This window comes from Pimephales promelas, chromosome 14, assembly GCF_988280905.1.
Source record: "Pimephales promelas chromosome 14, fPimPro1.hap1.1, whole genome shotgun sequence".
Classification (NCBI taxonomy): domain Eukaryota; kingdom Metazoa; phylum Chordata; class Actinopteri; order Cypriniformes; family Leuciscidae; genus Pimephales; species Pimephales promelas.
In genome coordinates this window covers 29126265-29154169 of record NC_142782.1, presented here as the reverse complement: position 1 = coordinate 29154169, position 27905 = coordinate 29126265, and the positions used below count along the sequence as shown (strand labels likewise).

The 27905-nt window shown below is 36.2% G+C and overlaps 2 protein-coding genes across 3 annotated transcripts in view; both read right to left on the bottom strand.

The window, feature by feature from the left end:
• Positions 1-442: 442 nt before the first annotated feature.
• Positions 443-16242, bottom strand: traf1 (TNF receptor-associated factor 1). The gene is made up of 10 exons (XM_039664622.2): positions 15226-16242; positions 14674-14761; positions 14378-14476; positions 10978-11139; positions 9425-9484; positions 9270-9338; positions 8192-8611; positions 6255-6432; positions 3210-3358; positions 443-950 (listed from the first exon to the last, which is right to left on the bottom strand). Exons 1-10 carry the CDS (start codon positions 15438-15440, stop codon positions 732-734), a joined length of 1659 nt encoding a protein of 552 aa, XP_039520556.2. The 5' UTR covers positions 15441-16242; the 3' UTR covers positions 443-731.
• Positions 16243-20897: 4655 nt separating this feature from the next.
• fibcd1a (fibrinogen C domain containing 1a) overlaps positions 20898-27905 on the bottom strand; it is a 137901-nt gene continuing 130893 nt past the window's right edge. For both annotated transcript variants that reach the window (XM_089119801.1, XM_089119802.1), the window contains one exon: positions 20898-24371. In XM_089119801.1, coding sequence (XP_088975927.1) covers positions 24109-24371 — 263 coding nt within the window. In that variant the 3' untranslated portion in view covers positions 20898-24108. The remainder of the gene's footprint in view (positions 24372-27905) is intronic.

The window sequence follows — 27905 nt, the reverse complement described above, 5'->3', positions numbered from 1 at the left end:
TAAAACTAATAATAGTATCTAATAATAATTAAATGTTAAATGCCAATAATATTGATTGTATGAAATTTTGCATGCATGCAGATAAAACACCAAGTAATTCATTCTATCATAAGGGCCGCTTACACAACACTAAACTAAAATGGAACTAAAAATGGAACACATTTTATGCGTTTCGGGTTCTGAAAACGGGTTTCAAAGTGCAGGTTTTTAAAAACAATACTGTTATCATCTCCATACAACCTACAAAAACGTGAATTGTGAAAACAGTGACGTCTCACGCATGCAAATTACATGTTCAGTCTAAATGCGCATAGAGTTTCTTTACAAAGTGACATCGCTAACTACTAGCCTGGCATGAACACTACAGCGTTTTTGAATATCCGTGTGAACGGTATAATTTTGACAACGTTGTCTTCCTAATTCGAAAAATGAAACACAAAAACAAGATAAACAAATTTTACTTTTTTACAACATATGCAATAACACATGTCAATATGATAATCAAAATCAAGATTTCGCTCCATAATAAATTAAAAAAAATAAAAATATACAAAATAACACAAAAAAGAATGTATTTTTTTTAAAGATTTTAAACTAATCTTTTATCCATGTACCAAAATGCAACCGAGTTCATGAATATTTCTAGGTTTGTCATTTCTCTGCACTCCATATTCATTTGATCCAAATCCTCTCTGAGATCCCCAAGGTCTTTCTTTTCAAGCCTTCATGGTTCAGGAGGAGATGTCCACCACACACTTGATATAGATCGTGTCATCCTTGCAGTAGGCGTGCTTAGGCGACCTCAATTTCCCCAGAGGAAAGAAGAGGGGGCACCCGCTGGCCACATTCATCTCTGAGACGGGCCGGTGGAAAGAGGCAGAGGAGAGGTCGGGACGGAAAGCGTCGATGACGTGCTCCCTCTGGTTTTGGTCTATGAAAAAGAACGTTACCTGCCAGTATGCAGGAGAAGTCAGTGGAAGGTCATGGAAAATGCTGATGCCACATGATTGAGGAACCAAAGCAGAAGCCACTATTAAAGGGGTCATATCATCCATTTATTATTTCATTTTTGTCCTGAAGTGCACTTACTAACGTTTTTTGCACCATAAACAGTTTAATTTAGTTTTTCATGAGCCCTTTCCACTCTCTCTTACCCTTTAAGAAATTTCAGGCCATTAAAAATTGTATCTTCAATGTGAAATTTTGAACTGGCCCATCATTCAATAGCAGAAAAAGCAATTTATCCTACAATGTGCTGTCAAACTGGTAAAATTACAATAATAATTTGACCCAACAAGTATTACCTATAAACCAGAATGGCAGTTCGGTGTACTAAACATGCACACATGAGACATTAATGCACTTCAGTGCTCACAGTGTTCATAATGATGCTCATTTTACAATTACAATCACTACAAAACAGAAGGAGGACAGTATTTTAATAGATTTGTTTGGTTTATGGACAGTTATTTTAGCATTCACTATATATACAGTATACTATGTATTTGCACAAAAGTCTAAGACACGTTAGGATTTTCACCAGAAAAACATGGTTGTTGTGTGTCAGTTGGAAATATCAGTTTACATATCCAAACATTCCTTTTGCCATTTATTGTAATAATCCAGTAAGATTTTTGTTTGCACAAGGAGTCTGATGGCAGCTGGTATCTGAGATCTGATCTATCTCCCCATCATCGAGTCCATCTGGGATTACATGAAGAAATGGATTTTAGAGATGTAGCCACAGTACTTCTGGATTTAGTCTGTCTCAATTTCTTCTGTTTCTTTATGTAATCCCAGACAGCGGATGATGGTGAGATCAGATCTCCGTGTGGATTTGTCTGTTGTCCGACTCCTTGTGCATACAGAAATCACACTGGATTATTACAATTAATGACAAAAGGAATGTTTGGAAATGCAAACTGATATTTCCTACTGACACACTACAGCAAAAGATGCGAATAACTGGCTTAAAAACATTTTTGGGGGGTGAAAATACTAACGTTCCTCAGACTTTTGCACAGTACTGTATGTGGCAAGCAGGGCGGGGCCGAGAGCCGTGGGAACGGAACGCTAATGGGCATCACCTGCGCCACACCGGTCTCAAGGAAGGATAAAAGCAGGAGTGACGACAGTGCAAGATGAGAGAGGACCTGGCCTGGTCTTCATGTTGTGTTTTATTATGCATGCAGCGTTTGATGTTTATTTAATGATTAAACTTTACATTAATCACTCACTAGTAGCGCTGGGTATCGGTTTTATTTGTGACGCGCTCCAGTTCTTGCAATCGAAAATGCATAACGTTAGTTAAACTTTCTACTCTCTAGTGTCTGTGTGATTATCAGACTTTTAAAGGCAATTATCTTGTCGAAAATATTGCATCGCGTGCTTCTGGCATCGAGTCTGGCACATAGGTACACTTTAGATCATTTCCACATATTTTCTATCTATCTGGTTTGGGACGCTTACACGCACACGCCATAGAGTGTTTGAAGCACACTCACACTACAGCCTCGCGTGCGACGAGCTACGTCTCTGGGCAGCCTTGTAAACTAGTTTTTTCTGTCACAGCTAATCAAGCTGCATGCTTATTGTTTCACTGACGTTGACGAGATTAACCACTTGGGTACCGAAAAACAAGACATGTTTCAATACTCGATACTTGAAAGTACCGAAATTGGTACCCAGCCCTACTCTAGTTCCTGCCTCCTTCCCTGAACTTTACATTTTGTAATAATATACTATTATAGTATTTATGAATAATCTTTAATTTTTATATTTTCCGTTTTTTTGTGTGATTGTCATATTTTTATTTCCGTTTTAGCAATTTTAGTATTTTAACTTACACTTATTTTATTTCTAAGTCTACTGTTTCAATGAACAAAAACAACGTTTAATAGTTTAATTTTAGCTAACAATAACAATGCTGCGTTTGGATCTAGATAAAAAAAGCTTTTGTAATCTAAAAGATAATCTAGGGAATATTTTTTGGTAGTTTTGTTTTTGTACTAAAAAAATAATAAAAAGCCAGCTATTAAGATTAATGCAGGGACTGGTTCAATTTGGATTCATTCTTATAAACTTGTGATTCTTGTGATCGAACTAACCAGCAATGAGCATAATATTGTATGAATTCAGCAAAAACAACACATAAGTGCATTAAGCGATTGATTAATTCATTGATTGACAGCTTGATTATAGCGGTTTACCTTGTGTCTGAACGGCCATGAGAGAATGGGGTCATATTCTCCTTTCATTATAACAAAGAAAAGAGAGATGTGCGTTCCCTTTCCAACCCCATCTCCGTTCAAATAGAGGCGCATGCACACTTTAAATCCATACCTGGCAGTGTAGAAAGCTGAAAAACAAAGCACTGTCATTTTTATGTGCAGCGTGATGGGCTTTAGTTAAAACTCTTAAAAATAGCAGCAGATAACCAGAGAGCTTTCTTCATCTCAAAAATCAAACGAGTGGCTTCCTTTTGCTGACTGTTGTATTGGCGGAGCAGTTATTCTGATATCCTATTCTGTAATGACGTGAAAGAAAACAAGTCAATTAAATTACCTTCAGTTGTTCTCTTTCAGTCTTTCTCTTTCTCAGACTTCCTGTCTATTACAGTTGTGTTCACACAGACACATGCCCATTGGGCAAACAACCCCATTTCAGTCTTTATAACTGCTCCACATTTGTTTGTTTGTTTTTTTTTTTGCTTTGCCTTTCCCAGGTACCAATTTAATTTTTAGCACTGGTCTAAAGAATGAGCATCGATTCTACCTCAATACACAATAACAACTAACATTCATTCAACGCAGCTCTCCTGATGAGTCCAGTCTGATGCATTAAAAGTATTCAGTGCTGGCCAAACTGTTTTGCTTCAGCACAGAAGTGAGGGAGCCTGTGATTGTCAATAATATATATTGATTATGTCAACTGAAACTGCAAATGGAACATGCTTGGGAAAATAAGGCCCAGGGGAAGATCTTTCTCAGTCCCAATGTAGATGCAGGCCTGCTCCTTACGCGATCTATCAGATGATTTGGAATATGATGCAGAGCTCATATGGACAACCCAAACCCACAGTCACCATCTACCTTCATTATATACAAGAATAGTGTCACCCTAATCTCTGAACAAATCATTACTTTAATTAAACCAAAAACATACAGCGCTACCAGTGTAGTAAGATTCATAAACAAATTATTTTGAGCCATTTCTTTTGATGAATCATTTAAAAACTCACTAACTCAGGAATTACCATTTGGCTCAGTATTATGTACATATCGCTTAAAGAACTCTGAATGGTGAGTGGTTACTGAAAGAAAGAAATTATATATATATATATATATATATATATATACAGTATATATATGCGCATTATATATAAATGCATTATATATACCGGTGTACACAATATTATTGATATAATATATAAAACTGTATAAAAAATAATTTAAAAGATGTGTATGTATATATATATATTTGGATATATTTGTATTAGGGCTGGGCAACAATTAATCGCGATTAATCGTATCCAAAATAAAAGTTTGTGTTTACATAAACACAAACTTTTATTTTGAATGTGATTAATCGTGATTAATCATTGCCCAGCCCTTTTGTATATAGTATATATATATATATATATATATATATATATATATATAAATAATATGGATTTAGTAATATATATACATAATATTAAATATATAATATTTATCTAAAAGAACACACAAAAGAAGAAATATATTTTATATATATATTATTTATATTATATATAGAAATGTATACAAAATGATATATATATGAAGAGCTCTTTTCCAAAACGCTATAAATCCATTTCAATAGTTTTCAGGAAAACTACATTTTTTACCTAGACCCACACATTTTGTGAATATTCAAATTATCCTGTTTAAATGTTTTATTGGTTCAGTCTGAACATTTTGAACAATAATTATTAAATCAAACAACAATATTGTTAATGATAATTTAAAAGTTAATTTTATTTTTTTCCAAAACGCTATAAATCCATCCATTTTTTTGTATCATTTTTAGTAAAGTCATTTTAGTAAAGTGTCAAAACTCAAACAAATAGTACCAATTTCAACATATGCATGAAAAAAACGAATTATTAAAAATAATCAATTTATGATAACGATATTCAAAAAAGGGATGGGCACCCCTCCAGCACATGCACACACACACAGGCTACATAACATGTGAGCAAAACGGAGCAGCATGACGCTTAAATATAAGTAAAAAAAAAAAAAAAAACATAAAATAAACATAGGCTACGTTTCACATTTGTGTTTAATAATATTACATTACTTATTTTTATTATTTCATCTATGTTGAGTAGGCTATGAAAAGGGAACCGCATGAGATGAGTAAGATAGGATCAAAATTCAAAAGCTGCCCAATATCGGAAAATATTTGGAGTGCGTCAGACATGATTTTGACCACTTATCAAGTTTTGTTTTGTAGAAAGCTTGTAAATTTCGTTTCATATAAATTGTATCTTCATTTTAATAAATGTTTCATCGACAAATTGACTGGATTAATACATTAGAAGTAAATATCAGATAATATAATCAGGACACAGAGGCACGCAGGTGAACCGGAGCGCGTCTCATATATGAACCGAAACACCGCGACGCTTGCCTCACACAGGCCTGAGAACTAGGCTACAGAAACCTCTGTTCAGAGTGCCGCAGTGCTGGGTTGTGTAGAGCGCTCATTGAATTTGAGGATTTATAGCATTTAGGCTAAAAACAGGGCTGGCGCTTATCGTGATTTGGAAAGAAACTGTATCTTGCAGTACATTTTAAACAAGGAAATATAGCGATTTGGCATGAAACGTTGATGGAGCAGTGAAAGGGTTCTGCGTTTTGGAAAAGAGCTCTTCATATATATATATATATATATATATATATAATTTTGTTTATTTTGTATATTTTATATAAATAATATATATTTAGTATTATATATAAATATATACTTATATAAATTAATACAGATTTCCCAAATCAAGTTTATTTTGATTCAAAGCAATGTGTATACAGTATGTGTGTGTGTATATATATATATCTTTGAATCAAAATGTATTAATGTTTTCTTCTTTAATGTAATAATGTTTTCTTCTTTTGTGTGTTCCACAGAAGAAAGCAAGACATACAGTACGTATCTGTCAACAAAGACGATGTTTATTTTTGGATGAACTCTCCCATTAAGAGCAGTGCAGGAGATATGTGCTTTGGTACCTGGCGAGTACTGACTGATCTTCACGCCGCTGGCAGCCTCTCTCTGACTCTGGCTGACATCACACAACCGCCAGAGGAAGGTGCCATCATACGAGACGTCCTGCTGGGCGCTGATACACTGCTGCAATGAACTGATGTGAATGTCTTTCCTGACCAGCCTCTGCAGCAGCTCGGCTACCTAAAACGTGATGGAAAACCATTATCAAAGATGAATCGCACAAAGGTACAGATTGGTTCACTGAAAAAGCATAAAATTAATGTATCATAATGGACCTTCAGAGCTGGTTAAGGTCAGGTGACTTGTGCGAGACACTTCGAAATATAGAACCAGAACGAGATAGCTGCATCCTATTAGACACATTCGTTTTTTTTTTTTTCTCAACAGCACTTGGAGAACTGTCACACAAATCTATTTTCTACCACTCATTCCCCTCTCATCCATACTTCAACTTATCTCTTCATTTTCAGCACTTCAGGAGTGTCATTGCAGCTCCTGCGTGTTGAATAACCCCTCCAGGTCGACAGGCAGAACACAGCCATAATCATTTGTTATGAGCATAGGGACAAATACATTATCATTCAGACCCCCCAAACGAATACCTTTGTTAGTTTTATGTGACTTCTTATTTAAACCACGAATTATGCGACCCAGAGGCTACAAATAAAAACACATTACAGGAAACAAATGTTTTCCAAAGATTCCTATATAGTATTTTTTTTTTCTCTTTTGTAACACAGACACATTCATTAGCTCCGACCATATTGCAGATTCACAGCGTGAGATCAATGCCTAGTTAACTGCAGGACACATTAAATGCAATCTGTTGTTGCTATTTACAAACAGTGGAAATGAAGTGCTTTGATTTTGATAATCCAGGATGGAAATAGTGTGATATCGGGGTTGTGCACCTTTCAGAAGTGAATTGAATTCCTGGCAGGATGCAGAATTGTAATTTGATTTTTAATTTAGATCAAATTAAAATAAAATACAGATGTAATCATATGAGGAATTTCCAGAAACATTAGTTGTCATTATGTCAAGGGCAATTTGTTTATGCTGCTTACTATATTTCATTATCAAATTTAGATTTTTTGTGGTGATGTATGACATTTTATGAATTATTTTGATAATGCTGAACCTAGTTTTAAGAAATATACTACAGTTAGTTTTATTTTGAAAGAAATTAATACTTTTATTAAGCAAGGACGGATTCAATTGTTCACTTAATCGCATAAAAAATGTTCACTAATCTTTAATTTTTATTTACTTCTTTACCGCCACTGTAATTTCTAGAACAAGAATATGTGGACGTCAGCGCCACTTGAAATTGTAATGAACAGTTTGCATATTTAGAGAATGTTGGGGTAGGTTTATAAATGATTTACCTTACAAATCTGATGAAATGGCACACATTGTGTTCGCAGATGAACGTTATAGGCAAGCCAAACTCACAGCATATGCAGAGATGGTGTTTGAGCGCATATAAATGATAACAGTTCATGTGGAGCAGCATTTACTGTGAACAGAGCCGCTCTGGGACGCACATAACCTATACGCATGTTGTGAATTATTAAACCGCATTTATATTAAACCTGCAGGGCATGCATTTATTTAACTGAATCGCAGCCTTTGTGAATGAACAATAGTAGGCCTACTATGCTATTGTAAGGTTGTTAAATGGTTTTGATAAATTGTAGAAAAAGGTCTAGTAATGCAGATTCTTGTCTCATGGATTCCTGTATTTTGTCATACAATCTCTAAAAGTTCCTCAGAAGTTGAAAATCTGTTTTCTTCTTTAAACGCCTCATGATAAAAACCTAATGGCATTTTAAAACTGACCTCTGTTTACAAAACCATTTAGAACCATTTAAGTCCGTTTAAAGGTAAAAATGTCTATACAATCAGTGTCATGAAAAATAACTTTTTAAATACTTACTTTGTTTTCCAAGTGCTCAATGATCTGCTGATTGTTGGCATTGTCCCTCTCCAGTGCAACAACGCTGAGCTGCGTCTTCTCCACCTCCCTGTTCAAAACTGAGATGATGTTCTCCATAACCTGCACTCTCTGCTGTATGGCGTCCAGTTGCTGGCCAACAGCGAGTTCAACCTGATCATCGTGGAGGCTGAAGGCCTTATCACTCACTCCTGGATCTCCTCCGTCGGTCTCAATCTCACCCTCACTCAGAGAAGCGAGGGATGCACAATGTTCAGGCTGAAGAAAATCAAGGATTTCGCGTTGGCCACGCTCAGCTGGGGAACTCAAGGTACGCTGAAGAGCCCTGGTCACATCCAAGAGGAGCTGTAGATGGCCCACATGGCTGCAAGACTCATGTTCTTTTACTTTGTCTGCATATCCCTGCAATAAAGCGTTTCAGCAAAACATTGAATCATTCCACCACTATATACTTCCTCCACACACAAACACTAATATATAAAAAATATAATCATAAAAAAAGATTTTCGTCGGGAAGCAAAATTGACAGTTAAATTGTTTTTAGAGAATAGGCCTGTTTTCAAAGCATATATTAATTTAGATGTATTTATTGTTTGTTACACCATGGTCATTTTTTTTTAACATAAATTTAACAAAACTCATTCAAAAAAAAAAATACTTTTCAAATTTTTTACTTCCATGATTGAATCCCCTAATATAATAATCCACTTACTGTACATTTACAGCATATCCTGATATTATATTATATATTCTGATACTAATATTTATGCAAAATATTAGTTTTCTCTATTTTTGCTCATATTAGAGGGTCAATTAAAAATGTATTTTAAAAAGTACTTTTCACAATAATTATTGTTCCAAATAGCCTTACAACCCAACTGAACATTTTTTTTTTTGGGCAAAATAAAAATAATAATAAATTATAAAAAAAAAAAATTCACTCAAGCTCTTTGTGGACCTCATAGAACCCCCTTGGCCCCTGGGGGTCCATAGACCACATTTGGACAATTTTCATCATTTTGAGCATCTTATAAACAGGAACTGTTATTAAAAGACCAACCTTAAAAGAACAACCAACTTCTGAGAAAATGCATGGCTCTTTCTTTTTCGAGCTGCCCGAGTGATTATTCTACAAAAGAAAACAGAAATATATTTTAGAATTGTACATGCAATTTCACAATATTCAGATATCCACCAAAGCCAGCTGTTCTATACCTTTTGCCGTTTATCCGCCTTAGTCGCCTTCTTATCGCTTGAACTGGGACATACATGCTTCTGTGAAGAAATTAGGAAAGTCACTTTCACTAGCTACAGTGACGAAAGTTCACAAACAAGTCCCACAAACTTTCCAAAACATCTTATAAAGACTTTATCTTAATTTGAGGCGAGAAACACATTGCATTTGAAGATATCTTGACTAATGTGTTGCGCTTGAAGCTTTATGTCTAAATTCACTGGCTTTCTGCTTTTTTCCCTCTCCTTTTTATTCCTTTAATCTGTCCCTGAGAGCAGGTTCCGATGGGCAAAATAGAAATAGAAAACCCCCCCACAGTAATATGGGACAGCAGTAAACACTGGAGACTCAGTCTGTGGCTTAAAACCGAGCCATGGGGCTTCAAGCAAGGGCACGCTGTCTCAAAACCACTCTAGCAACAATGGACGAGGAAGAATATCTTGTACTTTGGGCCTTCTTGCACAAAATCGCCTATGAGTCATACATATTATTTCCACAAATATATACTGTATATTTCAGTAGGTTTAAGTAATGCAAAAAGTGGAGACTCTATATCAAATATTTTCTTTATGTGTAAATATATATTATATATATATATATATATATATATTTTTTTTTTTTTCCCCCTAATTAAATATCCAAGTATTGTTAAAACAAGATTTTACAAAGCTCTTGAAGGGACATGGAAATAAAAATAAAAAATAAAAAATATATTTCAAAACTTTTGAATTCACTCACAAAACTTTTGCATTCCCTAATAAACTTTGCATTCGCCCGAAAACCATTTGTGCAGCCCTGAGAAAATTTGTGTTGGCTTGCAAAACTTTTTTTCACGGATCCACTAAATCCACTAAAAATATGAGATGGGACAAAAAATATATATATTTCAAAATGTTTGCAGTCACTTGCAAACCTTTTGCGTTTCACCGAGTTTGTGTTAGTTTGAAAAAATGTTGCATTCCCTGAGAAACTTTGTGTTAGCTTGCAAAACTTTTTTACACATCCCCTAAAGTGGCAAGGTGGTGGAAAAAAATGGTTCAAAATCAAAACATTTGCATTCTCTACATTTGCATTTCAAAACAATTGCATTCTCAACATTTGCAAATATTTCAAAACATTTGCAAACATTGCGTTCGTTCGCTAAATGTTTGCATTACCCTGAGAAACATTGCATTTGTTTGCGAAACTTGAATTCCCCTGAGAAACTTCACATTTTCTCGCAAAAGTTTTGCGTTACCCTGAGAAAAGCACTGAAACATATATTTGTTTCAAATTTCTCAAATTTTTTCAAATCACTATGTTATTTTAGGAACTTTTTTCCATCTAATTTTAGGCATAAATCTAACCAATTGTAGCAAGGTTGATGCTTAAAACAATAAAGCAGTAAAATAAAAACTATTGCCTTAATTCTTAATATAATACAATTATCTTATTCTAAGAATATAAACACATATATAACAAATTTTCACTGTAGATAAACTTGATCAATATTTTTGGAATGTATACAGTCCCAATGATCATTTTCTAAGCTTACCTGGAGTTCCCTCGGTGTCAGGACACCAGCACAAGAGGAACATGTTGTCTTATTGTTGGGACAGCCCCTCTCCAGATGCGTGGCCAGTGTCTTCCTCTGCACCATTATGCCACAGCCAATATTGCAAGGGATCAGAGCATACTCACATTGACTCTGATGGTCCTGTTAAAAGAGTAATTGAGCATTTTAAAGAGATAATTCAACTAAAATGTGAACATTTATTGAATTTATTGTGAACATATATGCTTTTTTCTTTGAAAATTATTCATCCAAAAATCGTCATGCTGCTCTTTTGAATACAATGACAGTTCATAAAGAATATTTCTATAAAACACACACACACAATAAAACCGTAAAAGCACCACTCTGAGAAACATGCCATTTAAATTTTAGTGAATAATTTTTGGTCTGTTCCCCACACAGTTATTGTTCGTCTTTAGCCTTGCATATGTTATTTTTTATGTTTCAGTAATGGCGTTTTTGCCAGTTTTACAGCTTGGTGGTTACAACAACTTGTCGCTAAATGAAAAAAAGCTTGAAGATTCTTCAAAACATCCAAGTTTATTTTCTACTGCAGAAAACATAATAACAGCGTACAGAGGGGGAGTAAATGGCAGAATTTTCATATTTTAGAGAACTATTCCAATAAGCAATTATGATTACTACAAATTAGATTACGCTACTTTATTCCCATACACTTAATGAACCTCTACAACCATAACCTCTAAAAAGCAAAACCTACATGTTTCTATTCTAATAGGGAGCTTGTGAACAATGATATTCTCAAAAGGCTTTCAGAATCTCTTGAGTACAAAAAAAAGGTAGAAACACAAAAGGCTTCCATTAGGCAGCTATGACGGTTGAAGTCATTGAAATTTCTACAGGTCTCTACACGACAAAACACTGACCTCTAAAAGTTGCACACGAGGCTTTTCAAAACCTAAAGTATGAGTTTATTATTATTCTATCAGACTGAGGATTGATTCACTATACTGGACAACATCTGCATAACAGCTACTGTACACTCACCTAAAGGATTATTAGAAACACCTGTTCAATTTCTCATTAATGCAATTATCTAATCAACCAATCACATGGCAGTTGCTTCAATGCATTTAGGGGGGTGGTCCTGGTCAAGACAATCTCCTGAACTCCAAACTGAATGTCAGAATGGGAAAGAAAGGTGATTTAAGCAATTTTGAGTGCGGCATGGTTGTTGGTGCCAGACGGGCCGGTCCGAGTATTTCACAATCTGCTCAGTTACTAGGATTTCCACACACAACCATTTCTAGGGTTTACAAAGAATGGTGTGAAAAGGGAAAAACATCCAGTATGCGGCAGTCCTGTGGGCGAAAATGCCTTGTTGATGCTAGAGGTCAGAGGAGAATGGGCCGACTGATTCAAGCTGATAGAAGAGGATCTTTGACAGAAATAACCACTCGTTACAACCGAGGTATACCGCAAAGCATTTGTGAAGCCACAACACGCACAACCTTGAGGCGGATGGGCTACAACAGCAGAAGACCCCACCGGGTACCACTCATCTCCACTACAAATAGGAAAAAGAGGCTACAATTTGAAAGAGCTCCCCAAAATTGGACAGTTGCAGACTGGATAAATGTTGCCTGGTCTGATTTCTGTTGAGACATTCAGATGGTAGAGTCAGAATTTGGCGTAAACAGAATGAGAACATGGATCCATCATGCCTTGTTACCACTGTGCAGGCTGGTGGTGGTGGTGTAATGGTGTCGGGGATGTTTTCTTGGCACACTTTAGGCCCCTTAGTGCCAATTGGGCATTGTTTAAATGCCACGGCCAACCTGAGCATTGTTTCAGACCATGTCCATCCCTTAATGTTCACCATGTCCTCTGATGGCTACTTCCAGCAGGATAATGCACCATGTCATAAAGCTTGAATCATTTCAAATTGGTTTCTTAAACATGACAATGAGTTCACTGTACTAAAATGGCCCCCACAGTCACCAGATCTCAACCCAATAGAGCATCTTTGGGATGTGCTGGAACGGGAGCTTCGTGTCCTGGATGTGCATCCCACAAATCTCCATCAACTGCAAGATGCTATCCTATCAATATGGGCCAACATTTCTAAAGAATGCTTTCAGCACCTTGTTGAATCAATGCCACGTAGAAGTAAGGCAGTTCTGGGGGCGAAAGGGGGTCAAACACAGTATTAGTATGGTGTTCCTAATAATCTTTTAGATCAGTGTATATGATTAATGACTTAATGGCTGGTTCATGTTATGAAATGACCACAAAGCTACCATGCTAGGATTCCAGAAAAATAGCATCTTGTGGTTGTAACAAAGTATGACTGCCTGCCAACTAGTTTCAACCATAGACTGTAAAAAAAGATGGAAGACACCCTTCGCTCTTTTCCATTGGTCAGAAGCGAAGCCGCGAGTGTCCCAATATGGCGCTGACATCTTGGAACTTGAGTCTGCGCAGTAGCGATGTCGGGACCAGACCTGCACAGTTGTGAGCAAAATCAAGGCCCCGCCCTCATTCTTGCGGAATCATTAGCAAGCAAAAGCTCCATCACTTTTTTTTTAATTATAGAAATTTAGATATTAAAGCTCCAATCTCCTCAGTCCTTCGAAGATCCCGAAAAAGTTTTGCTTAAGTGATTACTTTGCTCAGAGAACCAGTCAATCACAGCTGTCAATCATGATGTCACCACCACCGCATCAAATAACTAATTAAAAACAAACTTATTTTTAAAAACAAACACTGGAAATTACATCAGCTTGTTGAATAACATGGGGAGGTGGGGTTTACGACCTATACTAGGACCAGCCACCGGGGGCCGATCGTTTTGGCTTCACTTTTCAGGGCTTGTACGGCATGCTTGGTTTCAACAAGTTGCTATGATTTAATGTGATATCAGAAGTCGCTAATGTGATCAATAAAAGCCCCATAATCTACATTGATTTTGACTCAGCCAAGTGTAAAAGCCATTTAAGAGCATTACAGTGTTCCTGGCATCTTTGCAAATTTTACATGAATGTGTACCAGCCCGTGAACAGCCTTGATCTCTGGTCTTACATAAATTAACTCGATGTTCTAATCTAAAGTGCAGTGGAAAGCGCTAGACGGCTCGGGAAGTTCCTTTAGAAGCATGATCAGATCACATCAGGACCTGAGAAGCTCAAAAAAGCATTTCATATGTTATAAATTAATACATCGTTTAGAAGAAAATCTCATAAATTGAATAAAGCCTTGATCGTTGACCTGATTACAGACTGTAAAGTGCATTAAAGATTCATATACGACCAACTCAGTGCATGCATATGTACAATAAGAGTTTCTATAATCTTTATCATGAATTAGTATCATAGCGAGATAAATGAACTGAATTTCTATAACAAAAACAGAAAAGTACCTCAAAGTTCTTCAGGGTGCTTCTCCAGGGGCAGCCTTGGTTAGCACAATGAACTTTCAGATCCAAAATTTCTTTATTGATAGCCGCATCATTGAAGAACTGCAGAGGGGAAATTATGATAACTTTCCAAAAAATGAGTCATGATTCTTCCATTGTCTAACTAACACCACTTGTAGCTTTCATTAGAAATGTGAACGTAAACACATTCGCTATTACATTTGTGTGAAGACATAAATCACCTAAGACTATAGATAGACAGACAGACAGACATATATAGATTAAAAATGTTGGCTTACTTGGTCAAGAGTCAGTAGTTCACTAGTGTCACTCTCAACACTGGGATCTTCTTCTTTACACTTTGTGCACACAAGGTCCTTGTTGTTTCTGTATGAAATTGAAGCATCTATTAATGACATTTAGGCTACATTTAAGTCATTTAGCACACTCATCCAAGCAATTTACAGTTTATTTTATCACTTTATAAAATAGCTAAGTTCTTTATGTCTCACACATATTTTTCCAAAGAAATAATTATTTTTTTAAGCTGTACAAACTGTATATTCTATCCCCTGGCTTACGCTAACCCTACCCCTAAACCCAACCATCACAGTTCTGAATTTTTCACAAACATAGACTATATGGCAAGGCACATATTTTCTAAAGGTATTAATTATACCCTTTTGGAAAGTTAGTCGTCGCCAGTGATTGATTATAAGCCATAATTATTACCATAACATACAATTACTTTCAAAACCGAAAATGAAACCGGTGGCCATGCGAGCCATGTCTTGTGTGTGACAGTGTGTCGTCATGAAACTCTCGCTTTTCTGCTTGAACGATTCTCTTACCTGACCAGCCAGTTGACGCAGGCGAGGCAGTAGCGGTGACCACACACCGTTTGACGCGCTTTATTCAAGACATTATTACAGTTGCTGCACAAGTACTTCTCTTTGGGGACCTCGTCGCAGATGCTCTGAGGAAAACCCGACGGGTACTCGTTCTCACCAGGTGTGGACGAAATCCCGTTTAACGACGGGTCTGAAGCTGCTAATCCAGAAGCCATTGAGCTTTTCAATGAAATGTCTGTGCCAACAGCACGTTATGATAGCATTGATATGGTTTTGACGTTTTAGTTATGTACCCACGGTAGAAAAACACCATGGGGTTCCCCACTTCCAAACACCCGGAAATATTATTGCGCTGTTTTTCCGCCCACATTGTTATCGGATTTTGCTGATAATAAACTGAAAAGGCTACAAAATAAGAAGACAAAGAAAAAGAGTGTGGACTTATAGCTAAATTATGAGTAAAAGTGATAAAACCGCATGTAAACACAAACACTGGCTGTCTCCTAAAAGCCTAGTGTGCATACTAAAACCAAATGCAGAAGTGCTGTCTAGGTTAAGCTCACTTGTTTTCTTGACCCCGCCTACAGAGAGTTCATTTACAACGCGCGTTCTGTTCAAAAAGTGAACACGTTGATATTTTTGAGTTAAATAGTTTTTTTTTTTTTTTTACACATAGGCTAAATATAACCTGTGGGATAGAGAAGCTAAAAAGGCTGAAGTCATATTTATTCACGAACTGAAAGTGAATGAAAGTGAAATTTGCAATGAATCAACTGAACCGATTTTCAAAACCAGTCTGTGCGTTCACGAATCGGACTGAATCTAAATCTCCGAATGAACAGAACTCTGCATCGATCGAGACCATAGACAGTAAAAGAAAGAGACCTGTCCGAAAAGTGCTGGCTAGCTAGGTAGGTAGGCAGTTCACTAGATGTGAGATACAACCTCTCTTTTTCTCAGAACTTGGCCTCAGTTCACCGTCACATCCGTCAAAATGGAAAGTCCCCATCTGAAAAACTACCTGCGGTTCCAATGTGGTGGACACGTTTTTACTGTTCACCCATGTTTGTTAATTATAAATGGCACGTTGGATTCGGACGTAGCTACTGTATTCACGTCATAAAATCTAGAGCCATAAAAAGACAGAGAGAGAGAAATAGAAAGAGAGCGAGAGAATATGTAAGCAATAATTCAAGAGTGACGTGACGTACGGTACCATTCTCTGTTTTGTTCATTATGCTTTGCAAAGCGTCCTTTGCCTCATTTAATGTATATAAGGCTACACAATAATACTTATTATAATTCTTAATGATAAATAATAGCAATAATGATTATTATTATAGCAATAATATTATAAAGGAGTAGCATAATTTCTATAAGCTACACCACTACTCCATTAAAGGGATACTCCACTTTTTTTTATATAGGCTCATTTTACCACTCTTCCAGGAGTTAAACAGTTGAGTTTTACCGTTTTCCAATCCATTCAGCTGATTTTCTGATATTTAGAAGAATATCAGTAACCAGACAGTTTCTGGTCTCATTGACTTCCATAGTAGAAAAAATATACTAGGAAGTCAATGAGACCAGAAACTGTCTGGTTACTGATATTCTTCTATATATATATATATATATATATATATATATATATATATATATATATATATATATTGGCTGAATACATTCGAAAACGGTAAAACCCAACTGTTTAACTCTGGGGGAGTGGTAAAATGAGCCTATTTCCCAAAAAAGTGGAGTATCCCTTTAAATAAAATCAAGCCTTTGTGCACACCAGTTTTTTTTTTATCATCTGCTGTTATTTCAGTTTGTGAAATGAAGATGAAGTAATCCTTAATGAGATTTTGACCAAAACGTGGAGCTGTGCCTGTGATTAACTCATGCAGTGAGACATTTTCCATGTCATTTATGCTCTGTAGAACTTGTCATGTTTCATCTCTGACCTTCACGCTTGGAATATTTGACTATGCAAATAGCCTGAAGATTATTGATCACGTTAATCGAGCAGCATTTCTTTTTAAGATAGAGTGGAAAAACCCTCAGAAGACCTTATTTACTTTCTACTCAGAAAGGAATCTCCCACTTTTATAGCATGCTCTTGTTACAATATGACATGCAAAAAAAACATAACAAATCTGCATATCACGTCGACTGACATGACGACGAGTCACACAGCGGGTTACAATTTTTTTTTTCACTTCAACCTGTGATGCACTAAGTAAAACGGCAAAATGAACTTCATGACAGCTGCAGATGATTGCTGATAAATAGTGAATAATTGTCTGTGAAACGCTATTAGATGGCACATACATACTTAACAGACATACTGACAGCAGATTAGACGATAAGAGAGTGAGGGAAGGAGAGCAAGGGGGATCATTTTTGCTAAAGAGGGTGGTTGGGGGGTTTCAATATCTGGTTGAGGGGATTAATGACTTGGGTGAAACTATTCACCTCTACAAGGGACATTCCTCACCTCAAATCAATTACTCTGTAATAGGAGAGCAGGGCTATGCAGGCCTGTTTTTCATTAAACAGCAATCACATGAGGGACCAGTGCATCAAAATGACTGCAGCAGGTGGCTGGTGAGGGGCCCGAGAGGTTTCCTTGAAAAAGAAGATGTTTGTACCCTCATGAATCACCGTGAGAAGATGCAATCCAATAATACAGAAACCTCATGATGCAAAAGCTTAAAATGCGATGGGCATTATCGATCTGGCTGTTTGGGAGGCCCCAAACGACAACGTCTAGTGTGCTGGAAACAGAGAGGCGAAGTTTAGGGCTGCATTTTCTGTAAATCTGTCTGGGTGGAAGACAAGTATGGGTGTTAAGGATATTGGAGGAAGGAGATAAGAAGCCAGATGTGTTTATGGCTTGCTGAGTGGTGAATATCTGAAGTGTTACATCAGCATGCCTCTCGCTTCTGATGCATCATTCACTTGGTTTTGATTTTGAGATTCTGCTGAGTAGATGCACATCATTCAAGACAGATACTGCAACTGTTCTTGGAATCTAGACCTGCAGAGTCATTCTCTAACAAACTTTCACCACATATGAGTGAATCTCACAAAACAAGAATATAGTAGATCATCAGTAAGATTATTTTATGGCAAATGATACTTTTATTTAGCAAGGATGCATCAAATTGATCAATCAATATTACACATTGATAATAATAAGAAATGTTTATTGTGCACCAATTCAGCATTAAAATGATTTTATGAAGGAGAATGTAACACTGACGACTGGAGTAAATTACTTGTAATAAAATTGGAAACACCTATTTTAATTAGTAATAATATTTCATAATATTGCTGGGTTTTTTTTTTTCATATTATTGTTCACCAACCCTGAACTTATATAGATCTTAAAGAAAATTAACAATTTAGAGCAAATTAAAAGAATAAATGAGATGGGGGAAAACAATCTTTGCATATTGGATTTTTTAGTGCTGCTTTTTTAAAAAAAAAGGGGGTATTGGCAGACTCTCTACCATTTAAATATAAATTGATGCGAAGTGTCCCTTTGTAGAGCTAGTAACTTTAAAAAAAATATTATTATATTATTTAACTTGGGTACTTTACTATAACTGGTTATAAGGATGCACTAAAGAAATATAATAGGGCCCTGGTGATGTCACTTTCTAGGTTTCAATTTTAAGAAATATATTTTAATATAATAACACAGTGACATGAATATCAAATTCAACAAATTACAAATTTGAATCTATAAGGTTAAAGGGGTGGTTGACTGCTTTTTTCTTTGCATGATTGTGTTTATGGGGTGCAATATAACATGTATTCGTGTTTTTTCTTTTTTTAAAAGTCTTATTTTTCATAAATTTCACCTTTATTGTAAGCCGCTTTCTTCTCTGTCATTTGAACGACCGGTTGAGTCTATGAAACCACTCCCTCAGAAACAGGCAGTGGGCTCAGATTGGTTAGTTTGGGCCGGTGTGTTGTAATTGGCTAAACTGTCGCTCACGTTGTCCGGATACTTCACGCCCATTACCTTTACGGGCAAAAGTTGCATATGTGTTCCTGTCAAATGTACATAATGGTGTCGATACTGCAGTATCAGTATGAATCAGACCCAGAAAGCGGCAATGAAGAGAGTCAAGCAGAACCCCCATAAACACGGCTCTTACAAAACGTTTCTGAATGGTATTTTGCCTATTTTTTTATTTTATTTTTTTTACTTTATATACGTTTGTTTTACACAATAGCATCGAACTGACTGGCTGGCTACTATAAACACAAACAGCGTTGGCATTGGTTTATGTTCTTGATCAAATTGAAAAATAACGTCATAAAGAATATAAACATAAAAAATACATTTATAAAATTAGTACATATACAAATTCAGGTCCAAAATGTTTGTACGTGTTTGTCGTAGACACGAAATAGCATAACTAAGTGGCTATATTTTTTTTTTTGTATATGTGTGATGCTCTGTCTCTGTCTTTAGGGTGACTGTGTAACATTCTGTCAAGGGTCTACGGATGAAAAATAGCCTCTTGGGCTAATTCTGGCATGTTTACACTTGTTTATTAATCTGCATTGACCCTGTAAATAAATAAAATAAAAAAATAAAAATAATAAAAAAAAACTGCTGCCTCTGGTTTTAAAGTTGGAACTGCTTCATGTTTTAGTAACAGTTTCAGTAAAGTAGTAACAGTAAAATGCGCAGCACAGAGAGCTAAATTACGATTGTAATTTTCAGGAACATAATGAATTGTTGACGAACTACAACGTCCGTGGGAAGCCCAAACACAGAAGACCTGACAGCTGGGTAAACATAACACACTTTTCATGAGTCACAGAAATATGGCCATGCCCTTTTTTGCATATTCCAGAGGGAGGGTTAATGCAAGTCGTTTTTGTAGGCATTACACTTCCTGATTTTTAAAAGACAATATCTCTGCTTACATTGAACTTTCAGCGCTGCAACTTTTGATACTGTTTAAGCACCAACAGCAACATTACACACTATTTAAAATAAAAAAAAGTGAAATCGCAATCAACCCCCACTTTAATATTTCCGAGGTGGAAATCCAAAATAGAATGTTATCCTTGGTGGATACAGACATTTTAGAGCCACTTACTTTCATACTATGTTAATAGTTTACCAAGCATATACAAACATGGTACAAACAAGAAAAAGTGATGGGTCTTAAAACTCCTAAAAAACAGTTTTTCAGATTTATATCCAGTCATATACGTCAGGTAACAGTTATATTGGAAATCAAATAAAAATTGCTGCGGCCTTATGAAAATGAATGTTGCATGATTGCTGAATATTAACCATTTTCCTTTCCGTACTCTAGAAGAGTCCCATTAAAAGGTGAAATCGCTCCTTTCCTCCATTTAATGCCATGCATTTTCACGACATTCCTGAAACATTCATCAGCTGAAAGCCTCATTATGCTATCTGGGCCTGAGATTGGCACTCTTGCAAATATTTAAAAGCAAGGCAAATGCGATGCGTCACAATATTCACATTAAAAAAAGCTTTACCTAAGGATTTATGATTGGCCTAGTCAATTACCAGCTAATGAGCTGACCTCAGCTGACATTCACTCCCAAACTGCTAAGGATGAATTCGTTTTCTTTTTCCGTCGCAGGAAATGCTTCAGTCACACCGAAAGCAGGTGTGTTAGAAACTGTGGATGTTTATTAAATGTCACTGTGAACATGAAACACATTTTAATGATCAACAACGACAAGAAACTGCTAATACAAGACCGTAAAAAATGTCAAAAAGTCCATTGTAATTCATAGCAGGGCGTACCAATTGTTTAATTGTATATGGTAGACCTGCGTTCGCTTTCATAGCTGGTCACAAATGATGGGTTTGAAGGTTTGGGGGATGTTAGGAAGGGCAAGGTGTGCAAGGAATGGAAAATAAAACGTCCTCTTGTCATCCTGGGGTGTTGTTATACTGCAAGACATGCTCAATTTCACGGTTAAATTATTTACATGGGTGACTGGCAAGCGCTATCAGCAAGGCTGTAGTTTGAGAGGCCATCAGCAGGGGTTCCTGAGTTCCACCAAGTTCACAGAGAGCAACTATAGGGGTCACGAACTGAGAATTTGTATTTCCCCAAAAGCTGTAGCTGTCCTTAAGCGCAACAAAACCGAACTCTCTGTCATTGCAGACCACATTTCAACATCAAATTTATTTGAATATACCTGTGGAGAGCAAGAAAAACATGGCATGATGAGGTGCGGGGATGTATTTTATTGGCGTTTTCACTGCATTTTGAATGTGCATGCTAGGACAGCTGGAGCATAGAAATCCCTCCTACAGTTTCCAGAGGGAATTGACCGTGTAAGTCAATCTGCATAGCGGCGTTCATCTTAAACAATTTCACCTCACAGAAATGCCTGCAGTTCTCTTTATTGAGCGAGAACGTGTCACAAACTTGATCAAAACGCATCAGTTTGGTTGGGCTGTGACAGCTGTTTGCTTTTGAGTTCCTTTGACGTTGGTGAATTGCTTTTTCAGTAGGGGTTGGCATTGCAGTATATACCATGGGTTAGCCATTTGAGCATAGATAAACATTTGATCAATAAAGCAGGCTGATATTGAAATGCTTCGCATTCTTAAAATACTCTGAGGGATAAGTTCATAAAACTATTTCTTTGATTTCCATCCAATATAGATATAAAAGTGATTGTAAAACATTTCGAAACAGAAATGACTGTTTTGATGTTGTTGTTTAAAGTGCAGACAATGTTCATCTTTGACAGGATAACCAATGTACAATCACATCAAATATGAAGATACAAATAAAGTTATGAAACCGACTTTCACATTCTAAACACAGGGTCATCTTAGTTAACATGGACATTGCATGATTCAATATTGTGTTATCAAAACTAATACAAACACTCATAACAACGAAAGTAAAAGGACATTGCAAGTTTATGGTTTGGAAAGGGAACATATGCTCATTATTAAATTGCCATAAATTATTAAAGTGCCATCAATTCAATAGAAAAGAGAAAGTTAGTGAGTCAAGTCTGCATAGACAAAAAAGCAAACAAATACAAAGAGAAGCAACATTAGTTCACCCCAAAATCAGTTCAATCAGTTACTCACCCTCATGATTTTATACAACAGTTCAATAAACAAGAGAGAGTAAATTGCATTTTTGACAGTATTGCCAAATACTTTTTGTTTCACAAATGAAATCAAAACAGAGCCGTTGCACAATTCCTAGCAACAGCGGCGAGTATTATTTTGAACTGATCAGATGAGTGAATGACTCAGTGATTCACTCAAAAAGATTCGCTTGATCCGTTCTTGTATGAATCAGCAAGTGGTTGAGTAAATGATTCAACAATTCATTTTTGAATGAACCCGTGTATTTGAACATTCGATGATCCATTACTCACTTGAATTAAAGAGCACTGTAAAAAATATTTTCATAATTTGTAATCACAACATTTTTTCTTTTGTCAAATCAACTTAAATAATCTATATAGCTCAGATAACATAATACTTTGAGTTTCTGATGATTAAATCAATCTCCTTCATTGTATTAACTCAATTTTTCCATTTCAATGAACTTAAAATTTTAAGGCAATTTTTTAAAGTTAAACCAACAATATTTTTTACAGTGAGTAATTTGCCCCCACCAACTGGCATAACCGTATGACGTGCAGAAAGAGTCACCGAAAATCTATTGAACTGTTGTATTTTTTTTTATATTTCGTCTTTGCTAATTCCATTTTACACTTTTAGGAGCCTCCAAAGCAAATCAAGCTATCTCAAAGCATTACTTGCTACAATAAAATAAAATAAGTGTGCTTTAAAATGTAATTTAGACCCATTTTAGGGTAAACTATTCCTTTTTATTTCAGAAATTTCCCAATTTATCGCAAAGAAATGACATTAAATGAATGCATGAGAATATATTGGTGATGAGCTACCGAATAAGCTACTGAAACAATCTCCAGGTGATGATCTGACATTAAAAACAGAAGAGTCAGTCTGTTCACAACAATAAAAGCAGTTCAACCCAAGTTCACTTCTCAGATCTCCTCCAAGATTAAGCCTTAAGCTCCATCAATCCATCTCACTGGGATTTCAGGTGAACCCGACCTACTGTGCATATGATAAAATCCAACACTCTGCTAACTGGTAGTAACGCCAGAGGGTTACTGTGTTTTCTGAGAAACGTTTAGCTTCTCCATTGATAAACCTTGCACCGACTGGCCTGTCAAGAATGAGAAATGTGCTTGTATTGGCCCATCACTCTGAAAGCCACCACTGTGACACATATTCTCTTTGAGCATCCCTGGTGGTCAATAACGTATTTACTCGACATGTGGGGAAAAGTAGTTACCTCCCAGATATTACAGCGGTGGCTGGACACACCAATAGCAACCTTGTCATGTTTAACTCTGAGTTATTGATTAAGCACTGGATGAAAATAACATAGGACAAGCTGCCTCTCTGTCGGATGTTTGAGAAGAGTTAAAAGTCTTTATTTTTTATGAAAAGCTACACATTCTTGCTAAATTTCACAGCTACAGAAGTTTTTTTGTTTTCTTTTTTTGTTTTCTTTTTTTTTTTTTACACAACAACTACTGATTTTTTTTTCATTAGTACATTTTTGACAATACCTGCAATGTTTCTTCATAATAATATTCAGAGATTGAGAGAAAAAACAACAGCCCGCTGGGCATTAGCACGAACACTACAAGATGGTGGGAAAACGGGGAATTGAAAGATGGATAGAAACAGAAACATGAGAAAGAGGTTGTTGCTATAAAGTTGTTGCGTTTCTGCACCGAGTGTCTCTAACACCTACAGCCATCTTTTGAGTTGTTCTAGTCAAGGTTTCTAGTTCTCGCTCATTTATTCTCCTCCTTGGTGGGCCTGATCTTCATCTCGGTGAACTTCAGCGAGTACTGCCAGCCCGTCCAGGACGACCACTCGATGCCGTCGGCGTACGAGGTGTGCTGGCCGCGCAGGTACTGTCCGTTGAGGTTGGAAGTGTGGCAGTTGCGGTACCACCAGGCGCCGTGGTAGAAGGACGCACAGTTATTCTCGGAGTGGTCGTTGTCCTTGTCCTTAGTGGTGAATTTCATCCCGTTGTGTTTGAGAAGCGAGTCGCCTGCAGCGTGAGATCGATGCGTGATGGAAAGAAAGATTGAGAAAGACAGAGGAAGGGCGGAAGCGTGAGCATGTGATAGACAGGGACGGTGAGGAAAAAAGACAGAAACAAAAGAACAAGTGAGTCACTCAACCGCAACGTCTTTGTTTATCCATATCATGGAAAGTTTCGAAACCGCAGTACACAGGGTTTCAACAAAGAAGTTTTGTTACAGAACCTAGTGAGCTGCCTCGCTGTCTAAAGTCTACATAAGCAGCTGCCTTCTAAGGCATCAATGGACCCTCAAAACAAGCATAAAATACAAAAATATTAGGTAAAATGTTAAAATTTTTATTATTTTGAAAAATTCAATTATTATAAATTAATTCGTAAACGATTTTTGCAATTGACATTAAAGGGTTAGTTCACCCAAAAAATGAAAATTAAGTCATTAATTACTCACCCCCATGCTGCACCAACCCCTTAGGGTGCCTATGTGGTAGTGATCCACCTTTCAAATTTAATTAAAAATATCTTCATTTGTGTTCCGAAGATGAATGAAGGTCTTAAGGGGTTGGTACAGCAGTGGGATGAGTCATTAATGACTTAATTTTAATTTTTGGGTGAACTATCCCTTTAAGGATGTTTTATTATTATTATTATTATTCAAATTTTAAGCCTGGAACACACCAAGCCGACGTCAAAGAACTAGCGGCGATGAACCCCGACTATGTTACCCCTCACGTCAGCTGTGTCGGCTGCACTTAAACACACTGATAGGACTAAAGACGACCGTCAACTAGCATCTGCGTTCTGTGTCTGTGTGTTTAAGTACATTTCTAGGTATCAATAGTCTATTTTTCGCCATTCAAAAATGGAAATCGAAACTTTCAATCAGAGTTCTCTCTCTCTAACAGACAACCCGATGCCAAATCAACATGCTGAATCAGCCAAAAAACCCTGACGGTGTCCGAAAAGAGCCAAAAAATTAAGGCGACTGACGAACAAAAACTGTCCGACAGCCCACCGTCAGCTTGATGTGAAAGCCAGCATCCAAATAGAGTCCAACAGGACAGCAATGCAATAATGATGATGACTAAAATATTTCAATTAAATATTGTAACTGTAACGGGATACATGTATAATGTCTCTTACGTTTGAAAGAAAACATGTAACTGCAAAGTATTGTCGTTTGTGTTTTTTAGGGCTGTCAAACGATTAATCGCGATTAATCGCATCCAAAATAAAAGTTTGTGTTTACATAATATATGTGGGTGCACTGTGTATAATTATTTTATATAAATCCACACACACATGCTTGTATATAATTAAGAAATATTTTCATATATATATATATATATACTGTATATAGATTTATATATAATATATATTATATATAAAAAAAGAATTTATATATAAATAATATTTTTTCTTACATGCATGTGTGTGTATTTATATATATATATATATATATATATATATATATATATATAAATACACACACATGCATGTAAGAAAAAATATTATATTATATTAAATATATATATATATGCATAATAATTATACACAGTGCACCCACATATTTTACAGTATGTAAACACAAACTTTTACTTTGGATGCGATTAAGCGCGATTTAGTGATTTAAACCATCCTGTGCTTGAAAATGTGTTTTACAATGTAATGTTAATACACTACTGTTCAAAAATAATTTAAAAAAATCTTTCAGTCAACAAGGATGCAATAAATTGATTAAAAGTGACAGTGACGGCTTTTACATGGATACATATACATTTAAAATGAATGCTGTTCTTTTGAACTTTCTATTCATCAAAGAATCCTGAAAAAAAAAAGACTATTGATTTCTGAAGGATCATGTGACACTGAAGACTGGAGTAATGATGCTGAAAATTCAGCTTTGCATCACAGGATTAAATTACATTTTAAAGTATATTAAATTAGAAATCAATTATTTTCAATCGTAATAATATTTCACAATATTTCTGTTGTGCTCTATTTTCTACCAAACTAACGCAGCCTTGGTGAGCATAAGATACTTTCAAAAACATAAAAAAAATCAAAGTGACCCCTGACCTTTGAATGGTAGTGTATAATAAAACTTTAATGCACATACTGTAATATATATATTGTAGCATAGCCCACATTTATACTTGCTTTTTATAGCTTTCGATTAATACAATCAAATTGCTTAGAGTAGGGATGCTGAAACTGCTTATAGCCTCATATTTTGAGTAGTAAAACATAAATTGGACACACGTTTCACAATAAACTTGGCATGTTTACATCTGCATATTGAGATTGCTGGCTCTGCTAGTGATGTGGTGAGAGACAGAAACCAAAGGAGGGAGCGTTTTAACGCGTTGCCGCTAATGTGCCCTTATTAAGCTCTGTGATATATGTCTCAGGGACGTAATGTTGCAGTGTGCAGCTAGGCTAATCTAATCCCAGTTTCCTGCCTCCATGCCGCCCGGCTCCGCTGGGCCCGGCCACGCTGACAAGATCAGCTTTTTATTGCCAGCCTTGCAGTAAACCCCTTCTCCTGTCCTCTTCCTCTGACTCTAATTCTACCCTGCTGAAACATGTATCGTGATAGCCGTTTTATTGGGACAAAGGAGATCCAATTGATGGCGTTATGTCATATTGTAAAGTGTGTTACACATCATAAACTTGTTTCTGGTGCCTCATAGATTCATCATTGTGGTCTAGCAGATAACGAATCAGCAGAATGATAGGGGTATAAAATGACAGCATCTGGACTGTGAAAGGAGACCCAGTGAACAGCTGTGGAGATTACCAGCAGAAAAACATGGTTTTAGCAGGTTTAAAAGGTTAAAAGATGGTCATAATGGCTGTTCCAAGCTGGTCTAAGATGAGAATCCAGCTAGCTTAAACCGGCTAAGACTTTACCATTTTAGACTGTCAGCACCATCATGCCGTTCCAAACCTGTATGATTGTCTTTTTTTTTTTTTGTTTCGGTTCCAATTGACATCCATATAATGGAAGGGGATGGGAACCTGAAACTGTTTGGTTAGCAACATTTTCTTCCACAGATAAAAAAAGAAATGTCATGCTGGTTTGGAATGACATGAGTGTGAGTAAATTATGCCAGAATTCTCATTTTGGGGTGGGCTATCCTTTTAAGACAGGTCTCAAACTAGCTATTTGGTGGTCAAAACAAAAAGCTGGTCTAAATGGCCATGGTTCAGCCAATTTGAACACTGGTACGCTGTGGTCAGTTAACCAGTTAAATCTGGTACCAGTCTAATCTGCTGAAAAATGACCAAAACCACTTGAAAACCATTAAAAAAGACCAGCCTAACTATAGCTTTGGCAACTAGCTAACAATTTTAATTAGGAAAAGATGCTGACTGGACATCTTTTACTCTGTATAGGAGCAAATCTTCACCAATAGAATGTTGCAATATTCATAGTGTTCAATTTCAAGAATCCCCAACCATACAAACAATGCTGGGAAAAAAAATGCAATTTGCTAAAATGAAATGATTAATCATTGCAGTAAATTACAGATTCTGTGC

Bases quoted from the DNA above. Each gene is read 5' to 3' on its own strand.
- traf1 (XM_039664622.2), bottom strand. From the start codon at position 15,440: ATGGCTTCTGGATTAGCAGCTTCAGACCCGTCGTTAAACGGGATTTCG. The intron at 14,762-15,225 runs GTAAGAGAATCG...AATTTCATACAG, and splicing joins TGCGTCAACTGGCTGGTCAG to AAACAACAAGGACCTTGTGT. The intron at 6,433-8,191 runs GTAAGTATTTAA...ATCACGTTTTAG, and splicing joins TTGAGCACTTGGAAAACAAA to GTAGCCGAGCTGCTGCAGAG.